General features: G+C 35.7%; 1 protein-coding gene across 10 annotated transcripts in view; it reads left to right on the top strand.

Annotated features, from left to right (window-relative positions):
* The window catches only part of NCOA1 (nuclear receptor coactivator 1), a 278,981-nt gene that overhangs the window by 206,803 nt on the left and 52,838 nt on the right, over positions 1–19,340 (top strand). For all 10 annotated transcript variants that reach the window (XM_063789222.1, XM_016948148.4, XM_063789219.1 and 7 more), the window contains 3 exons: positions 6,647–6,794; positions 8,102–9,422; positions 12,462–12,642. In XM_063789222.1, the coding sequence (XP_063645292.1) occupies positions 6,647–6,794; positions 8,102–9,422; positions 12,462–12,642 (1,650 nt within the window). The remainder of the gene's footprint in view (positions 1–6,646; positions 6,795–8,101; positions 9,423–12,461; positions 12,643–19,340) is intronic.

Below are 19,340 nucleotides of genomic sequence, written 5' to 3'. Positions count from 1 at the left end.
GAAATTATTAATTATTGCATAGCTTCTGGGTCTTAGTAAGTATCATGGAAGTATAAGATATGTATATTCCCTGCCCTTAAGAAACTTAACAGTACTACAGGAACGATAGGAAAAGTTATTTGAGAATTAAGGCCAGAAAGTTTACAGAAGTTCAGAATTAAATGGCTTTGATATACTTTAAAAATATTGTCATTTAATTATGGTAGCCTAACATTCTTTTTCCAATGAAATTTATTCTCTAATCTCTAGATAGTTTCTTTTGTAAGAATCTCATTGTATGGCTTTTCCTGAAAAACAATTTAAAACTATGCTTCATTATTTCGTCATTCTTAATTTTAACATTTTCCCCATAACATTAGATTTCCTAAGTTTACGGATGATTTTCCATTCATTACATTTTAGGTCAACTGCTTCCTAGTGATATATGGAGGAAGTAGTTTGATTTTTTTCTTCTTCCAGGAAACATCTATATAAATATCACAATCCAGGTATTTCTGGAACAGCTTCGTACAGACTAGTGGTTCTCTAATGGGCTCCTTACTAGACTTATACCACCTCCTAAGATTGTATTTCACTGGGTAGAGCTAAGAATCTGAATTTTTTAAAAGTTTCCCAGGCAATCCTGAAGGGCAGCCAGGTTTGGAAACCATTACAATAAGTAACTAATGCCGTCCACTGGATGTGAACTTTGTGATTTCCTCTGGCAAGGGTGATGCTTGACTTTTGCATAGGTTTGGGACTCAGAGCACTGTTTCGACTCATTGCCTGAAGTTCTCGAGTTTATGGTACTTTTGATTTTTGCCTTAAGTTGGGCCTTCCAAGGCTTTACTTAAAAGACTTAATTTATTTGCCTATAATTTACGTACGTTTTCACTAAGGCAAAGCAGATCTGGCTTGTCTTATTATCCAAATGGCTAGGCTCCCCATAGATGTGACTAGGCCACAGTTGAAGGTTTCTAAACCTTCAACAGAATTCCCCATACAATGAATTGATTAAAGTATAATAAGTAACTAGTTTGTCATTAATATATAAACTGAAATAATTTAGAGTAAAATGTAAAGAAATGTAAGTATAATCCAATACCTCTTTCCCATTAGTCATTTTTTAATGCTCCCTCATTCTACTTTTTTTAGGAAAAAAAATCCTCAATAGAAATAACTGTATTTTTCTTAGAATCAAGTTATCCAAAGTTCACGTGACTGAATCCAGTGTTTTGGAGATTCTAAACAACCTGACAAACAGGTTTTGTGGATTGAGCACAGCCTTTTTTGATATTTTCTATTCAGCAGTATCTAGCCAGATGTGAGAAATGTGGTCAATGAAACACTTTTATGAGAATCACCTGTTAAAGATAGTGACCTGCTGAATTAAAATATCAAATGAAGGCCTGCCCAGATATCTTAACAAACCTTAAAGCTAATGCTTAAGTTGGCCGGGTGCAGTGGCTCATGCCTGTAATCCCAACACTTTGGGAGGCCGAGGCAGGTGGATCCCCTGAAGTCGGGAGTTCAAGACCAGCCTAATCAACTTGGAGAAACCCCATCTCTACTAAAAATACAAAATTAGCGTGCATGGTGGCGCAGTCCTGTAATCCCAGCTACTCGGAAGGCTGAGGCAGGAGAATCACTTGAACCCGGGAGGTGGAGGTTGCGGTGAGCCAAGGTCGCACCATTGCACTCCAGCCTGGGCAACGAGCGAAACTTCATCTCAAATAATAATAATAATAATAATAATAATAATAGTAATAATGCTTAAGTTTGACAATCATTGGTCCATCAAGATTGGAGAGAGGTGTTATTTGCATTTGCAGTTTTCTTGCTGCCTTTTCACTTAGGGACAGTATAAAAAGAGTGAAGCAAATTATGTACTATCTTCCTGATTTTGTGTAGAACTTTACAGTGAATGATATTTAGGCAGGAAAAGTTTGTCCTCCATCTGTTTTCTTTTTTCCTGTCCATTAACTTACTCTTTGATGGCAGCAACTAGTCTAAAATCCTAACATGCGTTAAAATTTCTAGTTTTAGTTTAGTTTTTTAGCTGCTTTTGACAGTCAGCTCATGAACTGCTGTCAAAAGGAGTTTACTATTTTATTTTCCAGAATCAAGTTTGAAAACACATTTCACCTAGCATGAATTAGATTAAAGCCACGGTTTTACATTGAGATTGGAGGGAAATGGGTATCAGGATCACTTGAGGAACTTTTTAAACTAGGAGAAGATCCATGCAAGTGTGTATAGTTTGGAAAAAGTTCCCAGGTTCTGTTCAATTCAAAACTATTACTTTAAAGAAATATCTAGGTCATGGTGCTTCCCAAGGTCCCTGATAAGATAGATTTATCTGGGGCAGTTGTTAAACTAGATTTCTGGACCCCACCCCGGACTACTGAATCAGAGTCTATAGTCTAAGATGTTTACTTACAGAGAAGTTTGTAAACTATGAACCTAGGTTCCACAAACTTAATAACTGTAACTAGGAAATGATGTTTTATGGGTAATCCCACTTTAGGTGATTTATAAGATATATTTAAGGTATTTAAGTTTCTGAGAAGTTCTACAATAAAAATACCTTTTAAATTTTGTTATTGAGACTTTTTTTTCACAGAATACTTTTTCCTGGAGCACATCTATCAGCAGTTAGATAGTAGTCATGGGAAATGTCAGGCTATACAACCTAGAAACTAGTTGTATGAAAGTTCTGTTTATATATATATATAAAATGATGTAATGGATCATCTTTTCTTGTCTTTGAAATATCCATGACATATTGTTATATTAAAAAGTAGGTGGCTGGGCACAGTAGCTCATGCCTGTAATCCCAGCCCTTGGGAGGCTGAGACAGGAGGATTGCTTGAGTCCAGAAGTTCAAGACCAGCCTGGGCAACATGGCGAAACCTCATCTCTACAAAAAATAAAAATACAAAAATTAGCTAGGCGTGGCACACAGGTATGGTCCCAGCTAGTCGGGAGGCTGAGATGAGAGAATTGCTTGAGCCCAGGAAGTGAAGACTTCAGTTAGCCTTGATCATGCTACTGCACTCAAGCCTGGGTGACAGAGTGAGACACTGTCTCAAAAAAAAAAAAAAGAGTAGACCAAGAGAGCACAGCATATATAATATGATCTCACTTTTACATATCTATTTATCCAATTCTAGAAAATTAACAAAATTTTAACTGTTTATCTCTGCATGATGGAATTACAAATGACTTTACTTGTTCTTTGTTCATCTCTCTATTAACTTTATATTAAAATAAAGCCATTTTCATCTTTTAAAAAATATAGTTAAGGCTAGCCATGGTGGCTCACGCCAGTAATCCCAGTATTTTGAGAGGCTGAGGTGTGAGGATCGCTTGAACACAGGAATTTGAGATCAGCCTCGCCAACATGGCAAAACCCCGTCCTATTAAAAATACAAAAATTAGCCAGGCGTGGTGGCGTGAGCCTGTAATCCCAGCTACTCGGGAGTCTGAGGCAGGAGAATCCCTTGAACCCAGGAGGCGGAGGTTGCAGTGAGGCGAGATCACGCCACTGCACTCCAGCCTGGGTGACAGAGGGAGACCCTGTCTCAAAAAAAGAAAAAAAATATATCATGAGTCAAAGCTGGAAAGGGTTTATGGTATTAAGTTTGGAAGCATTGCTATAAAACATAAAGTACCCATATCAATGATTAATTAGAAGGTTCTTTGAGACTTGTGTAATGTGATTAAGTCCACGGTCCATGTAACAACTGAAAATCTTTTTATGTCAAACTTTGTTAAAAATATTTAAAATGTGAGTTTACTGTCCTCTTAGTGATTTTGATATAATAAATAGAGTGTACTCATTGGTGATTGAGAATTTTAGAACATCTAGGGGTAATTATTTTTTCTGTACCTAATAACAATTTTTTAATTCTTTATCTTTTTCTGCATATATTTAGGTGACTACCACAAAGAAAAATAAACCTCTACCGGCATTGACCCATAGTACCCTGCCACACATTTTTTTACCTGCCTATTTTGTTAATATCAGTAAGGCATGCTTGTTTGAGGTTATCTCAGCACCAAATTGGGAGGGATCAAAAACCCAAAAAGCTTTGCTTCTACAGCTGCTGTAACCAGGGAAAATTTAATGTTTCTTTTGCTTTGTAGCTCTGTTGAGGCGTATTCTAGGGATAAAAATAAATAAAAAATAAATAAATAAAAGCGGCTGTCATGTTAAAGGTTCTTTTGAAGGATTCTGAGGTGTCAATAATAGTCCTTCAATATTATCTTTCCTCACTAAGTGTTCTAAGGAGTTTAGAAATGGACACAGGAATCAGAGATCAGAATACTAGCTATAAAGATGACAAAATTAGGTCAGAAAACTAGGCCAGGACCTATAAACAAAATGGGATTCCAAAACTAAACCTTGAAACCCACTTAAAGGGAAAATTTGATGTGTACGGCAAATGTTTATTGAACCAACTCTGTAAGGAGCTGTGGCTACCTTACTCATCTCTTAATTCAAAGTATTAGTGATTGTTATTCAGAGTTGAAGCTGTTGCCATAAATGGTGTCTAGGGATTGACTATGTGTGTGACTCAGAACATAAATACTTTGGAAGCTGCGTATTTGTTGGGTTTTTTTCCCTCTGATGTTTATTGAGGAAATACTCATTCAATACCTGATATGTACTCCATGCTAGGCTCCGTGCTAGATATTATCTTACAATGTTATTGGCTCAGTTTTAGTAATGAGTTGACTGAGATGGGTGAATGTTAATTTGCATTAAGTCTTAAACTTGTAAATGACAGTGAGAGGTCAAGCCTGAATCTGACTCCTAGGCTGTTACTCTTTTCATTGATTTATGCTGCCTTCCTTTGACCTCTTCATCTGAACAATTAAGCACCAGACTTTTAGTTAACTGGAGAGTCTTACTGAGTTCTAATTAATTGAAGTTTTACCATATTAAATATTTCCTCTTTCTCACTTCCAAGAATGGCTGAATGAATTATTAAATGCCAAATCTTAGTCCATACATTCTCATCCAAAACAAATAATCTAATTTCAAAACATAAAGTGTGGTAATTGTCTTGTATTAAATTAATAGGCTTCCCTAAATTCAGGAATTTTTCCTAGTTTAGATACATTATATTTAGTAAGTATGCCAGTGATTTAGCTGAAATTGCCAGGTGTGTAAAGAATGTGGTTGGTCAAATATAAGTCTTATCCTTTCAATTAAATTTATATTCTGGTTTTGGTACTTAAGCAGATATATTATGGTATAGATTTACATTAAACTATACCTTTTTCAGTTGGTACTGTATACACAGGACAATAAAATAGAACATGTCTTGTTTAAGTAACATGTAACTTCAAAAATTATTTATTAATTGGTAATTTTAAGCCTCTTTCTCATGGCCTTTAAAATGTAATCAAAGCACCTTCGAAATGTCTTTGAAAAATTGGACTAACATTTTATCACAGGCTAAATTATAATAGTCATTTGTGGTAGTACTCAATCTTTCTTAAAATAGAATTATATGGTATTATTAAAACATCAGTGATATTTTATTACATAATAGTCTGGCGTAGCCTTTATGTATTTAATAAATACTTACATGATTAGAATTTTTTCTGCTGTTAGTAAAGCTTTAAGACGAGTAAATTATGCTACTTATAAAGTGACTTGACTGCCTTAACTTAGTTTTTGTTCCTTATACTAATAACCATTGGCTATATCTTAATTTGCTTACTAAACTTTAAACATTCAAACATTAAAAATAGTACACAGATTTTACACATATTTATAAATAACTTGTCAAATGGGACCTTAGTGATTCACATTCTTGAGTGAAAAGTTAAATTTGAATATTAGTTAAGGAACTCTGTAAACTGATCAAAACTTAGTAAATTTTATGGTGTGTCAGTCATATCTTAGTAGAGCTGTTATTAAAAAAAAAACCAGCAAAAGAGAAAACAAACTTGTTAAAGATAATACTGAGAGTGAGAGGGGAGAAAAATATTTCCTGGTATTTTTAATGGAGACAATAAATTTGAAGAGCTGCCCCCAGTATAGAGAAAGATTAAGGTTGGGCCAGGCGCGGTGGCTTACACCTGTAATCACAGCACTTTGGGATGCCAAGGTGGATGGATCATTTGAGGTCAGGAGTTCAAGACCAGCCTGACCAACATGCTGAAACCCTGCCTCTACTAAAAATACAAAAATTAGCCATGGTGGTGGGTGCCTGTAGTCCCAGCTACTTGGAAGGCTGAGGCAGGAGAATTGCTTGAACCCCAGAGGCGGAGGTTGCAGTGAGCCGAGATCGTGCCACTGCACTCTAGCCTGGGCAACAGAGCGAGACTCTGTCTCAAAAGAAAAAAAAATAAAAAGACTAAAGTTGATGTTTCCCAGATTTGGGGTTTCCTCATAATTATAACTTCTCTGAGGAGGCACCCATTCAACTATGACTCAATTAAAACCTGTCATCAAGTGGTATATTTCAACTGGAATCATCTTCCCCCTCAGATATCTGCTTTGTCTGAACTATTCTTTATTCTGAGTCTAAGCAGGCAACAGTTGGGAGGGCATTTAAAATGAGGTTCTAAGTAGAAATAAAACCTGGTGACTTAAAGCCAGCGTATAAGTATCAGAATTTTAACTAGGTTTCTCTTTTGTTTGAAACAGTGATGACTCGTGGCACTGCCTCCAGCCCCTCCTATAGATTCATATTGAATGATGGGACAATGCTTAGCGCCCACACCAAGTGTAAACTTTGCTACCCTCAAAGTCCAGACATGCAACCTTTCATCATGGGAATTCATATCATCGACAGGTACTACTTATTCGGAGAGCTTCATATGAAATAAGCCAGTTCACATATCTCTTATTAGATAAATTTTTTATACTCTTGATGGCTAGAAAGCAGAAATTCTAAATTAGGCGTAAAACTAGTGTGATGAGTATATATAATCAATATATCCATATTGGGTTCTATAGTTTTATCATGTAATAGCTTTGTTGTTCATAAAGGGAGGTAGGAAAGCTGAGGCTGAAAATCTGCTTTTTAGAGGGTAAAACCAAAAAGATGGCTAAAAATTTACAGCATTCCATATGTGAATCTTATAAGAGATTTCAGAGTTTGTTAACATTGTTATTTTTATTTTTATTTTTGAAAGTGCTCTATTTTCATTAGGGCATACTTGGTGGCTCCTGAGTTCAAGTTGACAATTTCTCACAGAAATTACAAATCATTAAACTATCAACTTGATTTTTGAGTGCCATTGTCTCTAATTTGTTCCCCTAAGTATGTTTTACACTGATATATGGTAAATTCATGAAACTATTATCCTATGAATTATTAGAAATCCTACATTTACAGTGGTGAAAATGTAGCATTAAAAACAAAGACATTTCCCCTCACTTCATCTTTTTCTCATCTAATGTATTTGCTTATTGGAACATGGTAATGCCAGTCACAAATCTGTTGTCATAATTATGAATTTGAGTAAAGGACTCACTGAAAACCTGAATTCAGTATTCTGGTTTTTTTCTACTTTTAGTTTAAATTATGCTTGTGAGTGGAATTAGCACAGTTCTTTTTTTTCATATTGTGATTTCTCTTTCAAAACATCTGCTATGTCTGCATATCACTCTTTTTAATTTTTACATCAGTGACACAGTATTTTCCTTACCCAGTCTTCCTCTTTGGAGTTGAAATACTTAAAAGCTGTAACAGGAGTCATAAATAAGTGCTTTATAAACAGAGGTGTGAGAAGTTTATTTTTCAACCAAAAAATTATTATAATGTGAATTGTGTATATTAGGCTTAGAAATTGTTTAAAAGAACATATATTGGATTTTTTCCAAAACCAAGAAAAATTTATTTTACATATAACTGAGACCATTATCAAATGTAAGAGTCGATAAGCATTATTTCTTATTAAGTGGTGCTAATATTTTACAGTAGTTTTTTCTTAATTTAAGAAACTTTTTTCTTAATTTAAGATGGTACAGAAGCTCTTTACTTGATAGCTTGCAATATTAATGAGATCAATGGTCTTGTTTTAGAATATGTATCATAAAAATATTTTAATAGAAACAAATGAAGATGTTTGAATAATAATGTCTTTTTCCCCCTAGGGAGCACAGTGGGCTTTCTCCTCAAGATGACACTAATTCTGGAATGTCAATTCCCCGAGTAAATCCCTCGGTCAATCCTAGTATCTCTCCAGCTCATGGTGTGGCTCGTTCATCCACATTGCCACCATCCAACAGCAACATGGTATCCACCAGAATAAACCGCCAGCAGAGCTCAGACCTTCATAGCAGCAGTCATAGTAATTCTAGCAACAGCCAAGGAAGTTTCGGATGCTCACCTGGAAGTCAGATTGTAGCCAATGTTGCCTTAAACCAAGGACAGGCCAGTTCACAGAGCAGTAATCCCTCTTTAAACCTCAATAATTCTCCTATGGAAGGTACAGGAATATCCCTAGCACAGTTCATGTCTCCAAGGAGACAGGTTACTTCTGGATTGGCAACAAGGCCCAGGATGCCAAACAATTCCTTTCCTCCTAATATTTCGACATTAAGCTCTCCCGTTGGCATGACAAGTAGTGCCTGTAATAATAATAACCGATCTTATTCAAACATCCCAGTAACATCCTTACAGGGTATGAATGAAGGACCCAATAACTCCGTTGGCTTCTCTGCCAGTTCTCCAGTCCTCAGGCAGATGAGCTCACAGAATTCACCTAGCAGATTAAATATACAACCAGCAAAAGCTGAGTCCAAAGATAACAAAGAGATTGCCTCAATTTTAAATGAAATGATTCAATCTGACAACAGCTCTAGTGATGGCAAACCTCTGGATTCAGGGCTTCTGCATAACAATGACAGACTTTCAGATGGAGACAGTAAATACTCTCAAACCAGTCACAAACTAGTGCAGCTTTTGACAACAACTGCCGAACAGCAGTTACGGCATGCTGATATAGACACAAGCTGCAAAGATGTCCTGTCTTGCACAGGCACTTCCAACTCTGCCTCTGCTAACTCTTCAGGAGGTTCTTGTCCCTCTTCTCATAGCTCATTGACGGAGCGGCATAAAATTCTACACCGGCTCTTACAGGAGGGTAGCCCCTCAGATATCACCACTTTGTCTGTCGAGCCTGATAAAAAGGACAGTGCATCTACTTCTGTGTCAGTGACTGGACAGGTACAAGGAAACTCCAGTATAAAACTAGAACTGGATGCTTCAAAGAAAAAAGAATCAAAAGACCATCAGCTCCTACGCTATCTTTTAGATAAAGATGAGAAAGATTTAAGATCAACTCCAAACCTGAGCCTGGATGATGTAAAGGTGAAAGTGGAAAAGAAAGAACAGATGGATCCATGTAATACAAACCCAACCCCAATGACCAAACCCACTCCTGAGGAAATAAAACTGGAGGCCCAGAGCCAGGTGGGTAACTGCTTGCTTCACAGAATGGTCATTCCTAGTAATTTTTTTTTTCATTTATTCTATTCCATCTGTAGACCAGATATGAATTCATACTATGTTTTATCCTATCCATTGGGCATATATTAAGAGGTTAGTATCAATAACTGATCACAGGATGCCCTCAGAAGTTTTCTTTAGAACTTCAGAAGGCTACAGTTTTAATGCAGAATTATAAAAAAGGAAATTTTTCTTTCTCTGTAAAACCAGAGTTCACATCTTTAGACATTTTTTTAAATACCTTCCCTGCCCCTCCCTCCCAGCCCTACCTATTGAATCTAACTCTCTAGAAATAAAACCTAGGAACCAAACCCAAGTCTGGGAACCCCTGATGTAAATGAAGTGGGAGAGAAATGTAAGGAGATGGACAAGGTTACTTAGTCTGGCTTGTTTTTTATTTCCTTTGAAGCATTTCCTAAGGCTGTTTTTTCCTTCTCATCTGATTCTGACCACCCTCAACCATCAGAGGATAGGGACTTGAATATTCTGGGTAACAGAATATTGCCCTTATGTAACATGACCTGAAACAGACGTAAATAAAGACAAACCTTTCCATAAGTTGTTATGGATTAGAAACCTTTATGTTTAGGATGGGGTGAAAGTGGTGTAAAAGTAAACAGGTATCTTCATTTATTGTATAATTGCTTATGGACTCTGAAGGAATATAGTTTAAAAAAAAATGGCCCTTCCTAGGAGCTTTCACCTTATTTAGAGACAGAATATAGACATTCATTAATCAGCAGACAATGTATGTACAAAGCAGTTTATCCACAAGACTCCATTCTAAAGCATGAGTCACACTTAGTATGCATAGGTCCTTCGGTTTCTTGAATCAGCTTAGTTTTCTGCTCTCATTTCACAAGAATCACTCTCTTCCCTCAGAAATACTGCATTCTAGGCAGATGGAAGTCCTTGTCATTCCTAGAATAAGCCATGTCTCTTCTAAACATATTCTGCCTTGCTCTTCTTTCTGTGCCCACTGAACTTCTACTCATCCTTCACAAACCAATTCAAATAACATCTGCATAAAGCCTTCCCCAAGTATCCCTAGTTAGACATTTCCTGCTTCTGTCCTTTTGTGGTGCTTCATATCATCTCTGTTTACTATTTGTAGTAACACTATTTTGACTGGTTCTGTGCATGTGTGTTCTTTGAGGATAAGGCTGTCTCGTGTTTCTTGGTACAATGAAACTAATTTTTAAGCAGAAAACAGCATTAAATAATAAGTATATTTAAAAGGAAAAGATTTATAAGATAATGCCATTGTGTTCAGTTCTGGTGCATCTGTTTTGTGCACATGTGTATGTATTTCTGTTTAGCTGCTTCCTAGGAGTAGAACTACAGGATAATAAGATATGCATATGTCCTTTTTCAGTAGATAATGCCAGTTTTCCTAGTGTATCAGTATTTTTTCTAGTTGCTCCAAGTCCTTGTTAATACATGATATTATCAATATTTTAGATTTTTAGTTATTCTGAGGTGTGTGTTCTAATTTGCATTTCCCTGATAAATATTCATTGGTCATTTGGATATCTTCTTTTGTAAATTGCCTAGTCTAGTCTCGTGACCATTTTTTAATGTGTTTTTATTTTGCTTATTGACTTTTAAGAGTTCTTTATGTATGAGTCCTTTATTGGACATATATTTGCAGACATCTTTTCAGTGCTAAGGCTTACCTTTTCTTTCTCTTACTGGCACTTTTTGATGAGGTGAAGTTCTTCACTTTAATATAGTTCAATTTGTCAATCTTTTCCTTTATGGTTAATGCTTTTTGCACATGTGTAACAAAAGACATGTTCACAAATGTTTTTAACAGCTTTATTCGTATCAGCCAAAAACTGGAAGCAACCCAAAAATCCATCACAATAGAATGGATAATTATGTTGTGACATATTCATACAGTGGGACACTATTCAGCAATAAAAATGAATGAACTGCTGCTAAATGTAACAGTGCCCAAACCTCAGAAATATAATTAAATACATATATGTAATTCTATTTATATACTCTAGAAACAAAAATTTCAGTTGAACTAGATAATGAAACCCAAAAAGTAATCATAGTATAGCAATATTGTGAAATAAAGGCCAGTTTTCTTCTCTACATAACCTAAGACAGATGTAGGAACTCCCTATTTATTCTTTTTTATTTTATTTTATTTTATCTATTTATTTATTTATTTTTGAGATGGGAGTCTCGCTCTGTAGCCCAGGCTGGAGTGCAGTGGCACGATCTCGGCTCACTGCAACCTCCGCCTCCCAGGTTCAAGTGATCCTCCTGCCTCAGCCCCACTAGTAGCTGGAGTTATAGGCACGTGCCACGATGCCTGGCTAATTTTTGTATTTTTAGTAGAGACGGGGTTGCCATGTTGGCCAGGCTGGTCTCGAACTTCTGACCTCAGGTGATCCACCCGCCTCAGCCTCCCAAAGTGCTGGGATTACAGGTGTGAGCCATGGCACCCGGCCTCCCTATCTATTCTAAAAGATATGTTTCTTATTAAGTCCTTAAGTGGGAAGTAACCATTGTGATATCTTTAAAGCTGATACATAATTTATGAAAAAGTTTTCCAAACTTTTTTAAATTATAAAATAGTTGAATCAATAGAAGTTTAAAGTAAGTCATTTTATGAAATTTTGAAAAATATGACAGGAAAAAGTCACCCATAATGCTATCATCATAACACAGTACTACTGACACTTTTTTCCAGTCCAATCTTTTTTTATACATAGATTTTTGTACCAAGATATAGTAGCCAAATATATGTGTATTATTTATATCCTGCAGTATATGAATACTATATCAGAAGCATCCAAATATTTTCCCCATGGAATAGTTAGCTCGTGTAATTTCCAAGTAGCCCCAATCATTCTAATTATTTCTTCTTTCTTCATTCTCTCAAAGTCACACTGAATTCATAGAGTTTAAAGAAGCAGCATTTTTTTCTACATTGTTTCAGGTGAAAGTGTAAAATATATTTCCTCTAACTTTGGTTTCCATTCTTAGTTTACAGCTGACCTTGACCAGTTTGATCAGTTACTGCCCACGCTGGAGAAGGCAGCACAGTTGCCAGGCTTATGTGAGACAGACAGGATGGATGGTGCGGTCACCAGTGTAACCATCAAATCGGAGATCCTGCCAGCTTCACTTCAGTCCGCCACTGCCAGACCCACTTCCAGGCTAAATAGTATGTTCTGGGGACAACACCTCATTTTAAACGTTTAGTGATAATGTGGATTAGCATTTTGTCTCTCACCAGTATGACACAGATCCTTTGCTTAAGAGTGAAATATCTTTTTATTAATGCCACTATAAATAATAAAACAGTTATATTTAGGCATGTGAACATCATTCATCATGTGTATTTTAAATTATGACCTCTATCCTTTTGTAATTAATGTTAAGGTGAGCAATTGATGTTAAGGAGAACAATTTTGTCGTCTCACCCAAAACACCCCATAACAGGACTTCCAGAAATACAGTATTGGGTCAGATTGTTTCCAGATATCTTCCTTGAAAACTAATCCTGTGAGTTGCAGAAATAAAAGATTCTGTACTAAAATACACTGGGCAAATGCTACATGTTCCATACGTTTCGTATTGATGTTTTAATGCCTATTAGCAGTTTTGAGAAGCCTTGTATTAAAGAATGTAGTTTAGATTTCTTTTACCCAACATTTCCCAAACTTTCCTGATTATGGAATTTCTTTTCTCAAGTAATAAATGTTATACCACAGAATGAGTTTTCCATGAAGTTGCTTAGGAGACAACTGTGTTAAAATATGTTATCGTTCTAACCCAAGTTAGCATTTTCCTAGTTGAGAGACACTTTGATAGTTTAATACATTAAATTTATGAAGATAAGGCTGTCAGATTTTTTTGCCCATCACATTTTGATGTTGAAAAAACCAGTGGTAAGAATTCCATTGTATGACCTTGAAACTAAAGGAAACTAATCAGCCCACTTTCAAAATTAGTCTGGATTTTCAACCTTAGTTCTATCCCTTTTCTGATGGTATCATATGTGGGACTTCAGTTATTTCAGTCCAACTGGAACTTTTAACTGTCATGACCCAATTACTGATAGTTTGCCAGGATTTCAGACAGCTGCAAAGAATAATCTTGAATCCATCTGTGACATTTTTGGAGGCAGTATTTTAGCTGACCAGAGTATTAGAGGAAGAGTCAGAAGCCTAGATTCAAATCTCACATTCTCCAGTCATTAACAGTCTTACCTCAAGGAAGTGCATTTTTTGAACCTTATTCTCTTTATCTGCAATATAAGAATTAGATTAAATGATTTTGAAAGTTTCTTCTAATTGAAGCAGTGAGGTTCTAGACTGGAATGTCAGTCACAATTGAGGAAACAGTAAGATGCAAGGCTGAAAAGAGATAAAATGAAAGTCTGCATATTGATTGGTTTGGAGGTCTTTATCTCCTTCCCCATCCAATATGGGAGACTGGAAGAATTTTCTCAGGGGACATTGAATGGGCGGAAAGATGTCTGGATGTGAGTATATAAGTACAAAAGCCATTCTACTATCTCATCATCCAACAATGAAGGCTCCCAGAAGAGACAAGCCTGGCACTCAGCCCTCCCAGTCCATGTTTAAGAACACTGACTGAACAGACACAGTCAAGAATCATCAGTACTTGGAGGAAACTCTGCAACTTGAAAGGGAGAAAAAGAAATAAACAGAAAAAGTATGCAGTGGAAATATATAATGAATGCATAAACCAAAAAAGAAAAAAACTACTAGAAATTTTAGAAAGATAAAAAAGTATTACCCCTGAAAATATGGAAAGGGAAAAAAAGGGACAAAGAACAGAAAAAACTCTTGGAAATTAGGTATCCAACTTTTTTTTTTAATGAGGGAAATGTAAGATGATACAGCTGAGAAAAGCTTCTAGAAAGAACAAAAAGATGCTCCCAGAAAGACAAATGGGAAGTAGGGAAGAAAAAGTTAAGGAAATTACAAGGTCCACCTCAGAGGGCCAATAATGATTAAGAATTACACAAACAGGCCAGGTGCGGTGGCTCACGCCTGTAATCGTGCACTTTGGGAGGCTGAGGCAAGCGGATCACCTGAGGTCAGGAGTTCAAGACCAGTTTGATCAACATGGTGAAACCCTGTCTCTACCAAAAATATACAAAAATTAGCTGGGCATGGTGGCAGGCACCTGTAATCCCAGCTACTTGGGAGGCTGAGGCAGGAGAATCACCTGAACCCAGGAGGCAGAGGTTGCAGTCAGCTGAGATCGTGCCATTGCACTCTAGCCTGGGCGACAAGAGCAAAACTCTATCTCAAAAATAATTAATTAATTAATTAATTTTAAAAATTTAATTTAATTTAAAAAAATAAAAGAATTACACAAACAAGGGTGGGAAACATCAAAAAATATAAGAGAATTTTCTGCAACTAACTAAAGGACTTGATTCCCCAGATTACAGTGTTTCAGCAAGTACCCAACACAAATGGAAAAAAAAAGTACTTGTACCAAAGCTTGTCATCGTATCATTCTGGAACATGAGAGATAAAGAAAAGATTCTAAAACCTTTCAGAGAGAAGTTAATTCCATACAGTGAATCAGGAATTTTCAAAGGTAATATTGGAACTAGAAGACATTTGTGATTTGAGAAAGAGGACTTCTACTTTCAACTATGACAGCAATAATTGGCACTGGTCTAGTCCTCCCACTGTAAATAACGGGAAAAGAGCAAATACAGTAAACAATTCTTGTAAGCCAATAGATAATAGGCAGTGTGAGACTGTGATCTCTCTGAGAAGGAAGCAAGTCAGGTGAGCTCTACAATCATCTCAGCTTTTTTCTTGGAGATGTTTACCAAACCAAGTACAGGTAGGAGGAACCCAAAATAAGCACGGATATTTTACTAAACTCAGAAAATAGTGATAGGAGTTCAGTGACAGTGGGGCAGCTAGAACTTGCTGAACAAAGTACCCGAGAAGAGAAGGATATGTAGAAAATAGCAACAAAAATCTGAATCAGGGTTCTTTTAAATCCTTGGCTGAATACTACACTGTGCATGTATTCAACGATACTCCATCAGGTGGGGCAAAGAACAGTTTGTGAAGGAAGAACAACTATCAGGAAGGAGTGAGCTGAACAACTACCAGAACTCACACAAGATTGGAAGATAATCAAGTCCTGACCAATCAGAGTCGGTAGACCTTCTTGAACATCTGGGACATTTAGTGGAAAATGGCCTCACTTTAAGAGTGGATTTACCCTAGACCTGCTTTGACATCTTAAAAACAAACCTCAAAAGGATCAAGCTTATGTATAAGTAAATTAACTGTCTGAAAGAACACTATTCAATAGTTTTTAAAGAAGACACCAAAATTCAGACATTCAACAGCATTATATTCATAATTTCCAACATATAATAAAAAAATTAAGACACATGATGTAGCAAGAAACTGTGACCCATACCCAAACAGAGATGATAGAAGTAATAGAAAAAGACTTGAAAATAGCTATTCTAAATATGTTGAAGAACTTAAAGGACAACATGAACATAATGAGGGAAGAGATATAAACTACAAAAAAAAAGAGCCAAATAGAGCTGGTAGAGCTGAAAAATACAGTATTTAAAATGAAAAATTTGTTGGAGGAGCCTACCAGCAGATTAGACACTGCAGGAAAAAAAGAGCAATAAAGATGACATAGTATTAGAAACTACTCAAATTAGAGGAGAAAAAGAATACCACAATAGTATTGAAGACCTCAGTCACCTGTGGAACAATACAAAGCAGTCTAGTATACACATAATATATAAATAATACATAATTATGGAAGAAGGGGGAGCAGGTGAAATTTTTGAAAAAACAGCCAAAATATTTACAAATTTGTGGAAATTTATAAACCTACAAATCCAAGAGTTTAATGAATCCCAAGCAAAATAAACACAAAGAAAACTACTATAAGCCATGTCATAATCAAATTGCTGAAACAAAAATCTTAAAACCAATCAAAGAAAAGTGACACATTATGTCAGATAAACAAGAAAAAACTTTCTATACTTAGTATCATTCAAAATGACACAGAGATGAAAAAAGATAGAAAATGATATAAGATGAACAAAGATAAGAAAACAACTAACTTTCTGTATCCAGTATCATTCAGAAATGCAGGTGAAATAAAGATGTTTTCAAACAAACCACCCTGAGAAAATTTGTCACCAGCAGATTACACTATTGTTCAAGCTAAAATAAAATGAATCCAGATGGAAACTCTAACCTACAGAAAATAATAAGAGAGCCAGATAAGTAAAGGTATGAATAAATGGAAAATTCTTTTTTCTCATTTGTTAGTTTCTTTAAATGAAAAATAACTGTTTAAAGCAAAAATAATAACAGTGATTATATATGTAATATGTAGAAGAAAAATGTATGACAGTAATAGTACCAAAAATGAGGTAGAATAAATGAGACAATACTCTTTTCTACAAAATAGTATAATATTTGAGGCTAGAGGCTAAAGTTAAAAATGCATTTTGTTAACAGAAAAATATTCTATAAGTGTCCTGCATGTAGAAAATCCTAAAGAAGTGAGAGGAAAAGCTACTTGAACTAAATGAACTTAGCAAAGTCACAATATGTGTACTCAGTATTTTAAAAAATCAATTGTATTTCTGTATATCGGTTACATACAATTGGATAATGATATAGAAAAAGCAATTTACAAAATACATAAAATATTAAGACATAAATTTTAGATGGAATAACATGTGCATTACTCTACACTGAAAACTACTTTGCTGAGAGAAATTAGAGGGGGCCAGATAAATGGAGAGGGATACCATTTTCATGGATTGTAAGACACAATTTTGTCAAGATATCAATTATTCCAAAATCAACCCATGTAAATTTAATGTAATCCCAATAACAATCCCAGCAGGCGGCCGGGCGCAGTGGCTCACGCCTGTAATCCCAGCACTTTGGGAGGCCGAGGCAGGCGGATCACAAGGTCAGGAGATCGAGACCATCCTGGTTAACATGGTGAAACCCCATCTCTACTAAAAAAATACAAAAAATTAGCCGGGCGTGGTGGCAGGTGCCTGTAGTCCCAGCTACTCGGGAGGCTGAGGCAGGAGAATGGTGTGAACCCAGGAGGCGGAGATTGCAGTGAGCCGAGATTGCGCCACTGCACTCCAGCCTGGGTGACAGAGTGAGACTCCGTCTCAAAAAAAAAAAAAAAAAAAAAATCTGAGCAGGCATTTTAGTAAAATTTGACAAGCTTTTTCTAAAGTGTATATGAGAATGCAAAGGTCCTGAAATAACAAAAACCACTTAAAAAAAAAAAAAAGAAAACTTGGGAGTATTTATACTGCTTGATTTTAATACTTCTATAAAGCACCAGTCATCAAGATGGTGTGGTTTTGGAATAAAAATAGACATATAGATCAATGCAAAATAATGGAGAGTCCAGAAACAGACCCACATTTATATGGCGAATTGACATTCAACAAAGACACCAAGGTAATTAAACAAAGAATAGTCATTTCAATACATGGTGATATAACAACTGAACATCTATGTAGAAAAAAATGAACCTCAACCTCTCTCCTCATCCCATACACAAAAAAATGAACTTATTTTGAGTTGATCATAGGTTTAAATATAAAAGTTAAAACTATAAAGCTTTTCAACAAAAAAAAAGTCATTGAGATAGACACATTTTTGATAGGACACAAAAAGTGCTAATCATGAAAGAAAAAGATTGATACATTAGACTTCGTTAAATGTTAAATCTTCTGCTCTTTAAAGACCACCACTTGAAAGGAAATGAATCAATAATCAATAACCTTTCAAAACAGAAATCACTAGGCTAAACCCAGATGGGTTCACTTGTAATTCTACCAAACATTTAAGGAAGAAATTATATTCTCTCTAATCTCTTCCAAAAAATAGAAGCAAAGAAAATATTTCCTAACTCATATTGTAAAACACATATCTGATATAAAGGAGTGATACCCAAAATAAACAAAGAACTCTTAAAATGAAACAATGAGAAAACAAGCAACTCAATTTAAAAATGGGCAAAAGATCTGAACAGACACCTCACCAAAGACGATATACAGATGGTAAATAAGCATATGAAATGATGCCCAACTCATATGTCATTAGAAAATTGCAAATTAAAACAACAATATGCTGGCGAGGATGTAGAGCAACAGGAACTCTCGTTGCTGGTGAGAATACAAAATGGTACAGCCACTTTGGAAGACATTTTGGCAGTTTCTTACAAAACTAAACATACTCTTACCATATGATCCAGCAATCACACTCCTTGATATTTACCCAAATGAGTTGAAAACTTATGTTCACACAAAAACCTGCACATGAATGTTTATGGCAGCTTTATCCATAATTGCCAAAACTTGGAAGCGATCAAGCCATGAAAAGACATTGCTGAGAAGAAGCCAATCTGAAAAGGCTACACATCCTGTATAATTCCAGCCGTATTCTGGAAAAGGCAAAGCTGTGGAGACAGTCAGAAGATCAGGAGTTGCCAGGGGTTTGTTGTCAGTGGTTGCCAAAGGCAAGGATGAATAAGGAGAACACAGGGGATTTTATGTGATAAGAATCATACCTAAAAATCCCCTGTGTTCATATCATGTATAAATAAATGTACATAGACATATACACATATATATATAAATCATTTGTATGCAATGACATGTATCTATCCTGTCATTCTGTATTGGTCAAAATATCAAAATCCACAGAATGTACAACACAAAGAGTGAACTCTAATGTAAACTGTGGACTTTAGTTAATACTAATGTGTCAATATGGGCTTATCAGTTCTAACAAATGTACCGCACTAATGCAATAGTAGGAAAAACTGTCCAATCTAAAC

This window comes from Pan troglodytes, chromosome 12 (assembly GCF_028858775.2).
Source record: "Pan troglodytes isolate AG18354 chromosome 12, NHGRI_mPanTro3-v2.0_pri, whole genome shotgun sequence".
Lineage (NCBI taxonomy): Eukaryota > Metazoa > Chordata > Mammalia > Primates > Hominidae > Pan > Pan troglodytes.
Note: the sequence above shows the minus strand (reverse complement) of the source record. Positions and strands in the feature narration are given on the sequence as shown.